Here is a 16,023-nt window from a genome sequence, read left to right as displayed (position 1 = left end):
AGATAAAAAATTATGAAGCTGGTTTGTTCTCTTCTTAAGAATCACAAATCCTGTAGACGAATTAGAACAGAGGTCAACTAACAGCTGAATCAAACTGATATTCAAGAATTTGCCCAGTTCCACACAGGTCATATCTTTGCAAATAAGAAGTAGAATAATACAAGTACATCCCATACCCCAAACCCCAAAAGTCTGTGTGTATGTTTGGATCGAGTTTTATTGATGATACAAAATTATGGCACATTCTAGGTGAAAATGGACATATTTATTATGATGGTATTTCTCCAGGAGTCTTGTTTCCATGACCATAAGAAAAAAGGACATAGCATAATACTTGCTCTTATACCTCATGTGATAAAGATTAAATTGACACTAGGCAGATTTCACTGAACACAATGACTGATGGGCCAAGTTGTATCAGGAAGCCACTGGAAATCTCCTTTTTGAAGTTGAGGTATTTCTTTGATAAGATTTATGTAGATGCTGTGAACCTGAAATTACAAATAAAAGGAAAGTCTAAAAAAGATAAAGATCTCAAAAAAGATTCAAACTAAGGTCTTTGTGGGTGCTTTGGTTTTTTTCCCCATCAAAGTCCATGATTAAGTTCATAAACATATTCATTTTTACTGAAAATAATTTAATGACATATTGAATTCTCTCTCTTTTTTTTTTTGGTCCTGACCTCTTATTCATCATTGCATCACATAATATTGTGATTTCATTTTTAAACATATTCCTTTTTACTGAAAATAATTGTAATGACATATTGAATTCTCTCTTTTTTTTTTGTCCTGACCTCTTATTTCATCATTGCATCACATAATATTGTAGGCCTGGCATATCACAGGTACTTAATGTTTGTTGGCTCATTGACAGTGGGAACCTTCCAGTGTGGAAATGCCCCACAACATCACATATTTGACAACTCATCTATAACACAACGTCCTAAGAGTGTTGCTTGTGGAACTGTACATAGTGGATAAAATAATGGTATGCCAACATATGGTCATTATTGATTAGTTTTGCTGAGTTGTTGTTTTACCTCTTTCTGTTTTAAGCTTTGTTACAAAGAATAGTGGAAGCATGTCAGAGTGGATAGAAAGCCAACTTCAGAACCAGACAGATTTGGGTTCAATTCCTGTCTCTGCTATATACTGACTGAATGAACCAAAGACCTTAAAAATCTAAACATTATGATCAAACAGGATTTATACCAGGTATGCAAGGATGCTTTTAATATCAGGAAAATTATTGATATAATTGATTATATCAACAAAAAAGTAACAAAAATCATATGATTATATCAATAAATGCAGAAAAAGCTTTTGACAAGTATAACACTCATTCCTATTAAGAAATAAGGAATGACAAACAAGATAATCATTAAAAACATCTGGAAAGACATATGAAGTGACACAAAGTGAAGTGTGTAGAAGAAGGAGAACATCATAAACAATAACCATGATAATATATGATGATTAACTGTGAATAACTTAATTGTTATTAATAAGACAAGGATTCAGGACAACTCCAAGGGACTCATGATGAAAAAGCATCTCCTCCACTATCACAGAAGGAGCAGAGGAGTCCTTACGAGTACCATTGCTCACTTTATTTCCTCCATGAATTTTTCTCTAATATAAGCAATATGTGTCTTGTTTCACAACATGATGCACAGGGAAAGACATATTCTATGATAATAGATGCATAAGCCTGTCTTCTTGAAGAGGGGGCAGCATAGGAGGGAGGGGAAATTTTTTTTAAGTTTATTAGTTTCTTGATGAATAGTTTCTTTTCTTTTGAAAGGAAGTGGAGTTAATGATAATCATATCAAAAAAAGAAAGAAAATAACATTGATGAAGCATTAAAAAATAAAAATAAGAGAGCAAAGAAAATTTAGAATGGGACCCAGACAAGCAAAGCAATGTTGGAACTCCCATGTTAAATTTGAAATATATATATGTGTGTTTTTAAAGCTATAAAAAGTAGGGATTCACAATTTCCTATGTGATTCTTTTTTTCCTGTTCTTTGAAGATGGAAATGTTTGTGTTTGTTAATGCTTGTCAACTTCATAGTAATAAAAGGAAAAAAAATTTAATCTCTTCCTGTTTATGTGTTTGGATTGTGCCTTACTGATGATGTAAAGTTATGTTACATTTCAATTAAAGAGGACTTGAATTGTATATTATAATTGGAACTCTTACAGGAGAGTTGTATCTAGGACCATGAGACAAAGGGACACAATAGCATAACATAATACTTGCTATTATTTGTCAAATGGTAAGAAGTAAGTAGACACTTCAGTATAGTAACTAACCACCTGTTCTAGGAAACTTTTTGAGACCAGAAGTTTCAAAGAAGATGCTACTTTGGAGTTCCTTATACAAGGGAAATCACAGGTCCAGACCTTATTCCTATCTTTGTCCCTGCAAAGAATGGCTTACTGAGTTGGAAAAAGAAGGGATAATTTCAGGAATGAAGGTCATTGAAAATAACAAAAATCAATTTTAAAAAAGATAATTTTTAAATGTCTCTAGAAAAGATGAACAAATGATAACAAATAATATAGGTTCCCATGACCTCTTTTTGTTTTTTAAAAACCAAAACGTGGAAAAAATCTTAAATACTATAAGAGCTCTGTCCAATGGGTAAGAAGTAATGTCTTCTACAATTACATCACAGGCATCAGCTCTGGACTTTTCTGCAGTTGTTGGGGTATTGTGGGATCTCTCTATTTCAACTCATAACCTGGGAGATATTCAGAAGTTTAGCTACAAACTCTGGAAACAAGGAAGGAAGTTTCTACTACCTCTGGCTACATAGAAGGTGGCTCTGGACAACTTTACCTTCTTTCACTAGAGACAACCACAACAGTTTTTAATAGAACTACTTCCCACTCCTAGAGTATCTCCTTATACCTCCTCCAGTTCCTTTTAGAAGCAGTATAAAGAGGATTCAGAAGTTTCCCCTTGGAGAGAAGGGTTGAAGAACTGAGTTATTTACAGCTCTGCCAGCTGAAAAATATATAAAATCTTGATACATTTCTAGTTATTGTATATTAAACAATACTTGATAAAATAGTATCTTACTTATCAGCCATGTTAACAATAAAGGGAACACACTTTGCCTACAAAGAAGAGAAGGGAAGAAACCCTTAGTCATGGTGTCAACAGACTTGGTAGTTTGTGAAAAATTATTGTTACTTGTTACAAGGGTTCCATTTTTTTAATAGAGGGAATAAGAGGGGAAAAAATAAAATGTTTGCTATTTGAAAAAAGGAAAAGAAAAATTAATATTTTTGATTTCACAGTAAGGGTCATTTGGTTTCCCTTAGCAACCAACAACCAGAACTGAGAGCTAACACCACCACTAAGGAAGATGCAGAAAACAGACCAATTGGAGAATCACAGAAATTGAGGTCATCATAGGAATACTTTTTAAAAAATTTTACCAGTATTTATCACAATAATAATCACACATATCTTAATAGCACCTGAATAGCTGTGGGTAATGGAATACTACTGTGCTCAAAGAAATAATGAACTAGAGAAATTCCATGTGAACTGGAATGACCTCCAGGAATTGATGCAGAGCGAAAGGAGCAGAACCAGGAGAACATTACATGCAGAGACTGATACACTGTGGCACAATCAAACGTAATGGACTTCTCTACTAACAACAATGCAATGATCCAGGACAATTCTGAGGGACTTATGAGAAAGAACACTATCCACATCCAGAGAAAGAACTATGGGAGTAGAAACACAGAAGAAACACAACTGCTTGATCACATGGGTAAAGGGGGACATTATTGGGTATGTAGACTCTAAACAAGCACCCTAGTACAAATATCCATAATATGGAAATAGGTCTTGATTAATGACACATGTAAAGCCCAGTGGAATTGTGTGATGGCTATGGGAGAAGGATAGGTGGAGGGGAGGAAAAGAACATGAATCATGTAACCATGGGAAAATATTCTAAATTAATCAATTAATATAATTTTCAAAAAAAAATTAATAGCTCCTGAAGACATACTTGCAGTGATAATATACCATGATCAGGTAAAATTAGGTTGCATAGAACCATAAGCTTTAAGTTAGAAAGGACTTTAGAAGGTTTTCTCTTCCAAACTCCTTAATTGACAGAGGAGGGTCAAAAGAGTTAGGTGCTTTGACCAAGGCTGCCCATGTACTAACTAGTCTACAGAGCCAAAAGTTTAACCCATATTGCCTGACTCCAAATTTCATGCTCATTCCCCAGTATCTTTTGTTCAACAGAATCTACTCCCTCCATAAAATCCTCTTCCATTATGGCATGGAGGTAATTCTCTGTTGTCAAAGGCTATGCTGGCTTAGCAGTCAAGCTCTAAGAAGTCAAACCAAACTGGAAAAGCTTGGATTATGACCTAGTGATGGCTGTATATATAAGCCCATGCATATTAGTATATATAAAATAAATACAGAACAAGTTGTGGGGAGAGGAATGAACAGCTGAGAAATCAGAGAAAACTTCGTGCTGGCAGTGGTTTGTTTGAGCTGACCTCAAAAAGAAACTAGTAAATACTATGGAAATTAGGGAGAGTAGAAAGTATTCCTTTGATTCTTGTTAATATTTTGGGAATGCCAGTATATCATATGGGTTGTTGCTTTGTTATATTCCCTCTCACTGTATAGCCTGCCCACATCCTTTTCTAGTACATATATATCCTTAGGGTCTGTAATCGAATACTTCCAGTATTCAAAGAGCTAAAAATCTAGGGTGAAAAAAACATAAAAAACTATGTCCAAAAAAGATATTTACAGCACACATTAGAAATAATCTCAAGAGGAAGGCACTAACGTTAAGGTGAATCAGTAAAAAAAAAAAAAGGCTTCTTTTTCATGTTAATAATACTTTCCAATTTTTTTCTATTTATTTACTGATGTTTTAAATAGGTTTTATCTTCTTTTGATCCTTTTCAGTCACTATAAATATCAACCACAAGAGGAAAGGATTCAGTCTATCAAGTTATTTACAGAGGCAATGAAATTTTTATCAGTGGAAGAACTACCCATGTTCATGAAACTATAAACTTTTAGACTAAGGAGGAAAAAAAACAAGCATCAATATAGTACCTTGCTGGTGAAGTTAGGTGGTGCAGTGCATAGAGTGCTGTACCAGGAGTTAGGAAAACTCAAATTCCAGAGTTCAAATCTGGCCTCAGACACTTGCTAGCTATATGACCCTGTTTAAGTCACTTAATATTGTTTGTCTCAGTTTCCCATCTAAGGAGGAGTGGAGAAAGGAATAGCAAACCACTCCAGTATCTTTGCCAAGGAAATCCCAAATTGGGTTATGAAGAATCTGACATAATTGAAAAACAACACCATTCCTACTATGTGCTAACCACTGTATTAAACAGTTTTACAGATATCTCATTTGTTCTTCACAACAACCCTTCAAGGTGGGTGCCATTATTATCTTTATTTTACAGTTGAGGTAACTGAGGCAAACATAAATTAAGTGACTTGCCCAGGGTCATATAGCTAGTGTCTAAAGTTAGGGTTTCCTAACTCCAAGTCTAGCATTCCAACCACTGTGTTGGATCCTGCATTATTATTATATTGAAATAATAGTCTGTTAATTAAAGAAGAAAATGTATGATTCATCTTTAGAAAGACTCACATTCTAAACAGCTTAAATATAAATAGTATCAATACTTAAAGGTATTTATTCAACAAACCAGAAAAATAGGCATAACTATAATCTGGGTAGAATGGAAGGATTTCATCCACTAAGTGGCAAGAAAAATTAGTGAGAAAAATTAATTAGCCATCAATAGCTCCATACAGATAGGTTAGGGACTGGTCCTGTGATCTCACTGGTAGAAAGAACTCCTAGATAAGAATTTCCTTATAAAAACACAGATCTGAATCTTTTCTGAAACTTGTTATCTTACAGAGTTGCCTAAAGTACCTAAAAGTCTGGTGTCTTACCCAGGTCACACAGCCAGTAGATTTCAGAAGCAAGACTTGAATTCAGGTTTTCCTAGTTCCACTATGCCATGCTCCTTATTCAATATATATACCTCCTCATACAAAAAATATATTATTGTTTTAATAACTGGCTTGGATTTTCCTTAGTTCATAGAATCATAGAATTAGGAGCTGGAAGGTACCTTCAATCATCTAGTAAACTCTCTTACACCATTGTAAGTATTAGAGCTGGATCTGAACCCCAATCCTCAGACTCCATCTCTAACTCAATACCACACTGCCTTTTTTTTGTGATTTCTATTAGAAATCATACATCAGATTTCAGTTCAGTAGATGGTGATGGATAGTAATAAAATCAGAGACTTGTCACCATGGGAAATTATGAGAGATTTTTATTTCACAAAGGAGAGGCAGTTTTTCATCTGTTTATAATGAGATTGATTAACCAGGCTAGCTAGAATACTTCAACAGGGAAATTTTGCTCCTAAAATAAATAGTCCTTTGTGTATTCTTTGGCACTGGTTATTCCAGCCCTACAAAAAAAAATGTGACTCCCAGGTGGCTCTAAGCTAAGAAAAAAAAATTAAAGCCATTCAGAACTACTCTGAGTATTTTAAAATATGGTATATTTCAAAACTTTACTCACTTGTTATAAAACCTTGATCTGTCCATGTATGGTTTACAAATTCCATTGGTGTCAGTGACCTTTTGTAAGGAGTATCAGACTGTTGGGAGAAAAAGGAGGAAAGAAATGTTTACATTTTGAATTATTAAAAAAAACAATCTCTGATGAAAGCCAGAATAGGTCCTACCCTGAAGGTGTGAGTGGTACTAGGTCTTGAAAATTGCTCTGAGATAACAGTCCTTTCCCGAAGAGGAGGTCTTTCAATATTGCCAGGAATAGCGCTTAACACTTGGTTTGAGGGATATCGTCCTCTGTGCTGAATAAACAGTAAATTCAAGTTTACAACAAATTTGATCATTAACATAGTTAGCTGAACAATCTTGATAAAACACTCGACTCATTCCTTTTATTTTTCCATAAATATTTATTGAGCTCCTAATAAAGTGGATAGTGGAAATAGAAGCGGGCTTGGAGTCAGAAAACCTGGGTTTGATTCCTGGCCACAAAACTTGTATAACTTTCAACTCCCTAGATCTCTGTTTTCTCATCTGTCAAATGAGAGTTCACTGAGACCCTTTAAAATTCATAATCCTATTATCTAATGGTCCTATGAATTGTTTACTGAGCATAGAGGTCATGTAAGCCACAATGCTAGGATGACTTGGTTTTTAAAATAAATTTTCACTGATATCTTTGGTTTTAATATCACCCAATTTTCCCAATATTCTTTCTTCCTCTCTCTCCTCTAACAAAGAGATTTTTTAAAAGGAGAAAAAGAAGGGAAAAAATGAACTTATCAGCACTAATCAATACATTTTTAAAAATCCACTGATGTTATACACAATGTTCTGGGTCCACAGTTCATTCACCCCTCCAACTTCTGCAAAGGAGTCAGTAGGAGGCATCCCTTTCTCAGTGAAACTTACTCTTAAAGTCATAATTTATTTAACCAAATGTTGACATCTGGACACATTCATTCAGTTCCATGATTCCATTACCATGAACAAGTGTTTTCCTCTATTTAAAAAGTTAAAATTAATTGATTTTAATTCATTTACATGGTAGTCCCTGAAAAGCTCAGGAAAATGATTTTGAGTAGAGCCCTTCATAGCATTCTGTTTTGTTATAGCTTTTTGTGATAAGCATCAAGTTCTTCCCAAAGATCAGTTAATTGCTACATTTGTTTTTAGTTGTCTGGACGTGTGTCTTCAGCAGCTAGCTAAGGAATTCCTGGTGTGTTAACAACTTCTATGGATGCAGAGGGCAGTTCATCTGCATCTTAGAGTATCTTAGTAGAACTTCCTGGTTAGGTGATTTGCCCCAAGTAATATAGCCAGTATGTTCTGGAGACTGGAATTAAACTTGTCTTCTCACTATAAGGAGAGCCCCTCTTCCTCTATGCTCTAGTACCTCTCAATAGCTTCATTAGCAAATAGCAAAGTAAGTCTTACATAGGCTTGGCGGGATCCAGGAGTAGCAACATTCTGCTCCCCAGTCTCTGAGCCTATGGGTGGTAACTTGTTTCGAGGCACTTGAATGGATGGAGAGGACAAGCAGTCTGAGCCAATTTGCCTGGAAAAATCAATTAGTCACATAATAGATGAAGATTTATTAAGCACCTACCATATATGAGTTTTTTCAAGGTCACTCACTATTCATAGCAAACTTTTTCAACAACCCAAAAGACAGACATTATCAGATGAACAACAATGAAATCAGACTATATACTTGACAGCCAAAGGTTGATTAAAACAAGAGCTGGAGCTGACTGTGGCTCAGATCATGAGATTCTTGTTGAAAATTTAGACTTAAATTGAAGAAAGTAGGAGAAATCATCAGATTGAATAGGTATGAGCTAAATAACACCCTTTATGAATATGTAGTGGAGGTAATGAAAAGATTTAAGGAATTAAATTTGGTAGATAGAGTACCTGAAGAACTATGGTCAGAGGTTCACAGTATTATAAGGAGACAGCAACAAAAAACATCTTAAAAAAGAAGAGCAAGACAGCAAAATGACTTCCTGATGAAGCTTTACAAATAGCTGAGGAATGAAGAAAAATGAATAAAGAATCCTATGGAATTGCAAGGAGAGAAGTGTTGCTTAAATGAACAGTGCAAAGAAATAGAAGAAAACAATAGAAAAGGAAAGACAAGATATCTCTTGAATAAAATCAGAGATATCAAGGGAATACTTCATGCAAAAATGGTCATGATAAAAGATAAAAGTGATAATAACTTCATAGAAGAGCAGAGCATAAGAAGAGATACCAAGAATACAGAGAACTATACAAGAAAGAGCTTAACATCACTGATAACCACAATGGTGTGGCTACTGGTCTAGAGCCATACATCCAGGAGAGTAAAGTCAAGAGGGCCTTAGGAAGAATTGCTCACAATAAAGCTAGTGGAGTAGATGCAATTCCAACTGAGCTATTGAAAAATCCTAAAAGATAATGTCTTAAAGTACTATACTCAATATACTAGCAAATTTGGAAAACTCACCAGTGGTTACTAAATTGGAAATGGTCAGTTTACATCTCTATCCTAAAGAAGGGTAATGCCAAAACATGTTCAGACTATTGAGAAATTGTGCTCATTGCATACATCAGCAAAGTCATGCTTAAGATTCTGCAAGCAGGATTCAGCAATATGTGAACAAAGAGCCAAGAAGATGGTTTTTGAAGAGGCAGAGGAACCAGAGCCAAATTGTCATTTCAGGATAATGGAGAAAGCAAGGGAGTTCCAGGAAAACATCTACAACCACTTCATTTACTTACACTAAAGCCTTTGACAGCGTCATCACAACAAATTATGGCAAGTTCTCAAAGAGATGGGAGAACCAGATCATCTTTTTACATCTTAAATAATTTATACTCAAATCAAGAAGCAACAGTTAGAACTGAATATTTAACAATGGTTTAGGTTACAGAGAAAGGAGTATATAAGACAATATATTGTCACTCTTGGTTTAACTTATATGCAAGAGTATATCATATTAACTGATAAGCAGGACAAAATTAAGTTCACTGGGAGAAATATCAACAATCTCAGATACACAGACAATGCCATTCTTATGGCAGAAAGTGAAGAAGAATTAAGAAGCCTCTTAAAGAGTGAAAGAAGAAAGTATAAAAGCTGGCTTGACGCTTAACATTAAACTTAGATTATGGCATCTGGTTCCATCACTTTCTGGCAAACAGAGGGAGAAGAAATGGAAGTAGTGTCAGATTTCATATTCTTGGGCTCAAGGATCACTGCAGATGGTGACTGCAGCCATGAAATTAAAAGACACTGACTTCTTGGAAGGAAAGTTATGGCAAATATGGATAGCAAACTAAAAAGCAAAGATATCCTGCCAACAAAGGTCTATACATACAGTCAAAGCTATGGTTTTTCCAGTAGCAATGTATGGCTATGAGATTTGGACTATAGAGGAAGCTGAGCATCACAGAATCAACACCTTTGAACTGTGGTCCTGAAGAAGACTTTTGAGAGTCCTTTGAACAGCAAGGAGGTCAATTAGTCAATACTTAAATTGATTAGGCAATAGGTGGCTCAGTGGATAGAGACTCAGGCCTGGAAATGGAAGGTCCTAGATTTAAATCTGACCTCAGACATTTACTATTTATGTGGCTCTGGACAAGACATTCAGTCCCCATTCCCTAACCTTTACCTCTCTTCTACCTTGGAACTAATGCTTGGTATCGATATTAAGACAAAAGGTAAGGGTTTAAAAAATACTTAAAGAAATTAGCTCTGACTACTTATTGGAAGGACAAATACTGAATCTGAAGCTTACTTTTACCATATAAAGACTCTTGTCTTTATATTGTTGAAAAAGACTCTGATGCTGAGAAAGATTGATAGCAAAGGGATGATAGATGAGATGTACAGTGTCATGAAAGCAATGAATATGAGTTTGAACAAACTTTGGGAGACAGTAGAAGATAGAAGGACCTGACATACTATGATCCATTGGGTCATGAAGAGTCAAATATGATTGAACAAAAATAATCATTAAGCATTTAATGACCTACTATGGGCTAGGCACTGTGTTGAGCATCATGAATACAAAGAAAGTAAAAAAAAATAATCCCTGCTTTCAAGGAACACATGGTCTAATGGGACAGAAGACATGCAAACAACAATGTACAAACAAAATACATATAGGAAAAACTGGAATTAACCTCAGAGGGAAGACACTTAAGATTTCAACTCCTTCAAGAACACAGCTCAGTTTTTTCTCCCCTCAGTCCTAATGGGGTAAAAAATACCTTTGCCCAAGTTAATATTCAGTTAAACAAGAAGAAAACAAGACTCACAGCTTAGTGCCCCTGAGAACTTTATCACCATGCACACTGGAGGTTTTTGATTGATGTAATTCTGAAGAAAGAGATGGCAACCTCCTGTGAACTGCTGTCTTCCTCAAAGGTATATGTGGTCCCCGGGATGAGGATGGAATACTGTTATCTGAGAATTGCCCCAACCGATTCCAGACTGAGGAAGAAACACTGGACCCTGCAACTAGTAACCTGTCTTCTTGATTGTGTCTAGGAAGAAATCTCAAATTAGTTACAGTACAAAGTTGCTCCCATCTACAGCAAAGAACCCTTGTTTGCCTATAATTAAAAACAAACAAACAAACAAATGCCACCAGCATCTTAAGGGTGGAACTAAAGAGTTTCCTCCATATTGTCATCTTCATTTTATCTGTTTTTCCCACCTCCTTCTAATGCTATGGAACACTAACCCTGAGGCTGTGTCAGCTAACAATTACTTCCACTCTTATTGCCCTATTCTTCACTAATAAAGGTGGATCAATTTATGTCACAAAATTGGATTCTCTGAGGCTTTGCACAGAGGTTAGGAGGCAAGAGAGTAGAGAAAGGAATTCAATTCAATTGGGATTAGACTAGACCTAAGGTTCTTCAGTTTTTTTAATGCTATGGACTCCCTTTTTTAGTTTTATGTAGACTCCTTTCCTAAACATTTGGAGATGTGTAAAATAAAATCTATAGGATTATAAAGGAAACATTATATTGAGATAAAAATGTAAATGTTTTCCCATCTGGGTTCCTAGACTCCCAAAAATGTATCCATGGACCCCAGGTTAAGAACCTCTGGATTAGGTAATTTCTAACAGTTCCTTCCAACAACATTCCATGAGGTCATGAGTCAAGAAACTTGAGTTTGGGTTCTGGCACTATCACTAGAGTCACTTAACTCCCCTGAACTCATTTTCCCTTACTTGTATAATTAGGGATTTGAACTAACTGACTTCAGAAGCTCATTCTAGCTTTAATATTCTATGCCTTTTTGACCCCTAGTATCAAAGAAATATCCATATAAATTTTACAATCCCCTGCCTCTCTGTCAGGAAGTTAGGCATATTTATTTCTGACTAAATGGTGCCTCTCACATCCTGATTTTCCCCCAAGGCCATAGTCAGGTGAGAGCTGAAGCTGGGTCATTTCTCTCACTTACAGTGTCTTGTCTGAAAGATTTGGGTATCTCTGTTGAAGGGGCTTTGCTTGAATTGTCATCACACCATTTAAATCACTGTTCAAACTACTGGAGAGGCGATGGCTCTAGAAAAAGAAATAAGAATAAAGGTTATTACAGTACTTATTCTTTATCAGCTTTATCAATTGTTATGGTCAAAAGTAAAAATAGGAATAATCTGTTTCTCAATGAAGAATGAGTCATTCTACACATAGCCTTGATAGTCTTTGGATGACAAATCCAGTCTTTTGCTGGATTTGCATTGCAGTCTTTCCAGCTTGGAGGGTCATAAGAAAGTTTTTACTCTGAAAACCTAGACTTCTAGAATCCAGAACTCCCTATACCATGATCTAGGACCAGAGCAAGTCTTTAGAGGACATGAACTTCCCAATAGATACACTAATAACTGTTCAACTAAAACTTCAAGAAAAAGAACGCTAGTGTTTATGGCAAGGGGAATTCAATGGAAGGAGAGTAGGATTGAACAAGAATAAAACATGATGAGGAACACATGGAGGTATTCCAAACAGCATCAAGACTGATAAAATCCTGGATCTGCTCACATATCAAAAGACTGCATTTTCACAATTATAAAGGGTTGAACAAGTCACAATATAGTTACACCTATCCTTTGCTAACATCTGCCTTTGCCATAAAATTGTCAAAAGAATAATCTATAAGCAACGAATGGAATTTTTTAGCATTCTATTTTAGTTCAAGCATTGGTGCAATCATTCTATGCTGGATGTCTGGGGGAGCGAAGAAAAATGTTGGTTGGCAATAATAGACATAAAAAAATTAATTCTTTGAAATCTTTATATACAAAATTAATTGATAGGAACCAACCAAAATCAGACGAGTTTTGTACTTAGTCAATTCCCTGAGCATTCCAATGCTAGATCTGGAATCAAGAAGTTCTGAGTTTGAGTCTGGCCTCAGACACTTACTAGCTGCTTAACCCTGATTACCTTAGTTTCCTTATCCATAAAATGAGCTAGAGAAGGAAATGGCAAAGCACTCCAGTATTTTTACCAAGAAAACACTAAATGGAGTCATAGAAATCTGGACACAAAACTGAAACTACTGAACAATAACTACAACTTAAAATATATATATATATATATTAATCTATATTGTCTATATATAATAGGTGTATGTAAATGTATAAATTTATACAATTTTGCATATTTTTAAGATCAGTCCCCCCTCCCCCCCCAGATGAGGCAGTTTGGTGTGGTCCATTGGTGCCAAATTCAAACAGAAATAGGGACCACTAAACTGTACATAAGGATCTCAGTAGGTTATATATTGACTTAGAAAACCACATGTGACTAGAGATTTCTTTTTTTTATTAATACATCAACATTAAAATTGGGTAGGAATTTCATTTTTATATGGTTTGGGACTGTACTTGAAATCATTGTGAGTCCTGTGTTTGACACCTCTGGCATAGCTGATGAAGAGCTGGCTGAAGAGTTAGGAAAACCTGAGTCTTACAGTCTGCATGTGTTAGTTATCCTAGGCAAGTCACTCCAAGTCTTAATGTCCTAGGGAATTTTTTATGTAATATAAAGTTACATTATGTAAGTACTTTGTAGAAGTATTCTGAGTTGGCAAAATAATGAGATTCCTTATAATTGCCAATTGCTTTGGTTTTTAAATCCCCATTTTATTCAGTTTTGCTTATTTAACAGATAGTTTTGGGTCTCTGCCTATTTTGTTTTTAAAACCTCAATTGTAAGAACATATTGCCAAGCAAAGAGGATAATAATGTACTAAAAACAGTCAGGGCAACTCCAAACCCTTGGTGCTTTGTGCCAATGCCTGATGCTTGGCCACCTCTCAACCCTGGGCCACTCTTGTCCATCCACCATCTGTACTCTACTCCTGGGCTACTGAGGAAGTCACAGAATTGTGCTGATGGGGACATACACGGATTTAGATGATTTATACTCATCTTCACCCTCACTGCTGTATGGCCATCCTTTCACTCTCCTCTAACTTACTTTTATGCTCTGCACAGAAGTGATTACAAAATTGCCCTCTCTTTTACAACTCTCTATTCTTCCCTCATTTGCTTTTCTCTCTTTTCTTACTTTACTAACAAAATTAAGATCATCTTTTGTGAATTTCCTCATCTTGCTTACTCCATATCTCAGAACCACTCAATTCTTCACCTACTTTTCTCCTCCACTCCAATGTCCAAAGAAGGCAACAAGTCCAACCCCTTTATAAGAACATCAACAACTAGAATTAGTGGAGCTTTTTTAAGATTTTCAAAGTACTTTACAAATATTATATTCACAATAACCCTTGGAAGAAGATGCTATTATCTCCCCATTTTATAGATCAGGAAACTGAGGCAGGCAGAGGTTAATTAAGTTAGTAAGTGTCTAAAGCTGGATTTAAATTTAATTGTCCTGATTGCTGAAACCCAATCTGCTGTGCACCTAGCTGATCTTGATCCCATCCATCCTTCCTTACCTCTTCTAAGAACCTGCTCTTCTACCATTTCCTCTAACATCACCTCCTATCAAATGATTGCTTCTCTGCTTCCTGAAAACATGTCACAGTCTTCCATTGTCATATATCTCTTCTTTTTTTCACTGACCAATGCCCAGAGAGAAGTAGCTATTCCCAACATGTTCCCTTCCTCATCACTCACTCAGTTCTCAGACCTTTACATTTAGATTCCTAATCCCACTAATGACCAGAAACTGCTTTCCCCAAGGTTACAAATAAACTCTTATCTACCAAAAGCAGTAGCCTTTTCTCAATCCTTTCTGAAGACTAGTGGGACATTACTGACTGTCACCTTCTACCTACTCTTTGGTTTCAATGACACTCCCCTTTACCATGTTTTCTTCCTATATAGCTAATTCCTTTACAAACTACTTTACTGGTTTCTCTTTTAAATATAGTTTAACCTTATGCTTTGTTCTGGGTCTCTCCATACTCTCAGTTGGTGATTTCATTAATGCCCATGGGATCAATTATCAACTTTCTGCACCTGGTTCTGTAATCTATATTGCTACTTTCTCAATACTAGTGCCACATGGCCAGTTGCCTGCTGAACAGCTCTAATCAGATAGCTCATTGACATATCACATTCAACGTGTCTAAAATAAAATATCATCTTTCTAAATATGCCCCCCTTCCAAATGTCTCTGTTAATGATACTGACATTCCCCATGCCTACATACTTAATCTTAGCCATCCTTGACATTTCCCTCTCTCTGATCTGTCAGTTTCTAAGACTTGTCCATTCTATATAATCTAACTCTTAGCCATTCATTTCTATCTATTCTTGTATCTACCAAGCTAGTTTAGACTCTCATTGCCTTGACTATAACAATTCACCAATTAATCTCCCTATTTCAGTAGTTCCCTTCTTTAATCCCTTCTCACCACAGGTGAAAAATAAAACTAAAAATAAAAAAGTCTTCCTAGGACCCAAATATGACCATATTCTCTTTCTTCAAAGTCTTAAGTAACTCCCAATTGCTTTGGAGATCAAATATAAAATTTTAATCTGGCAATAAACCCTCTTCAAAAGAATATGGAAAGAATCTAAGTGTTCCAAGAAGAGGAGGTGGGAGGGAAGAGGATAGCTCATGCCAAGGCATGAATGTAGAAGATGAGAGAAAATCAACAAGTTGTATAAACTCCTGAAAGCATTTGTGGAAATTAAGTATAATCCACCAAGAAAGATAATCCAGAGCCAGAAAAGTCCAGATTTTATGCAAGATGCAAAAAGAATACAACTAAAGTGTTTTGAACATAGAACTGACATAGGAGAAAGCTTTTAGCAATACAGCAACTAGGTGGAGAATTGATTAGAGACAACACTGTAAGCAAGGAGCTCTATTATGACCCTATTATAATAGTCCACACAATAGGTTAGTAATCAACAC

At 35.6% G+C, this 16,023-nt stretch overlaps 1 protein-coding gene across 2 annotated transcripts in view; it reads right to left on the bottom strand.

The window, feature by feature from the left end:
- Nucleotides 1–243: 243 nt before the first annotated feature.
- FAM149A (family with sequence similarity 149 member A) overlaps nt 244–16,023 on the bottom strand; it is a 72,295-nt gene continuing 56,515 nt past the window's right edge. For both annotated transcript variants that reach the window (XM_007496032.3, XM_007496033.3), the window contains exons 9-14: nt 12,092–12,195; nt 10,930–11,157; nt 8,056–8,176; nt 6,792–6,920; nt 6,626–6,704; nt 244–491 (exon numbers count right to left, since the gene is read on the bottom strand). In XM_007496032.3, coding sequence (XP_007496094.1) covers nt 418–491; nt 6,626–6,704; nt 6,792–6,920; nt 8,056–8,176; nt 10,930–11,157; nt 12,092–12,195 — 735 coding nt within the window. In that variant the 3' untranslated portion in view covers nt 244–417. The remainder of the gene's footprint in view (nt 492–6,625; nt 6,705–6,791; nt 6,921–8,055; nt 8,177–10,929; nt 11,158–12,091; nt 12,196–16,023) is intronic.

Source organism: Monodelphis domestica, chromosome 6 (assembly GCF_027887165.1).
Source record: "Monodelphis domestica isolate mMonDom1 chromosome 6, mMonDom1.pri, whole genome shotgun sequence".
Taxonomy (NCBI): Eukaryota; Metazoa; Chordata; class Mammalia; order Didelphimorphia; family Didelphidae; genus Monodelphis; species Monodelphis domestica.
The sequence above is the reverse complement of the archived record's forward strand: the minus strand, read 5'-3'. Positions and strand labels throughout refer to the sequence as shown.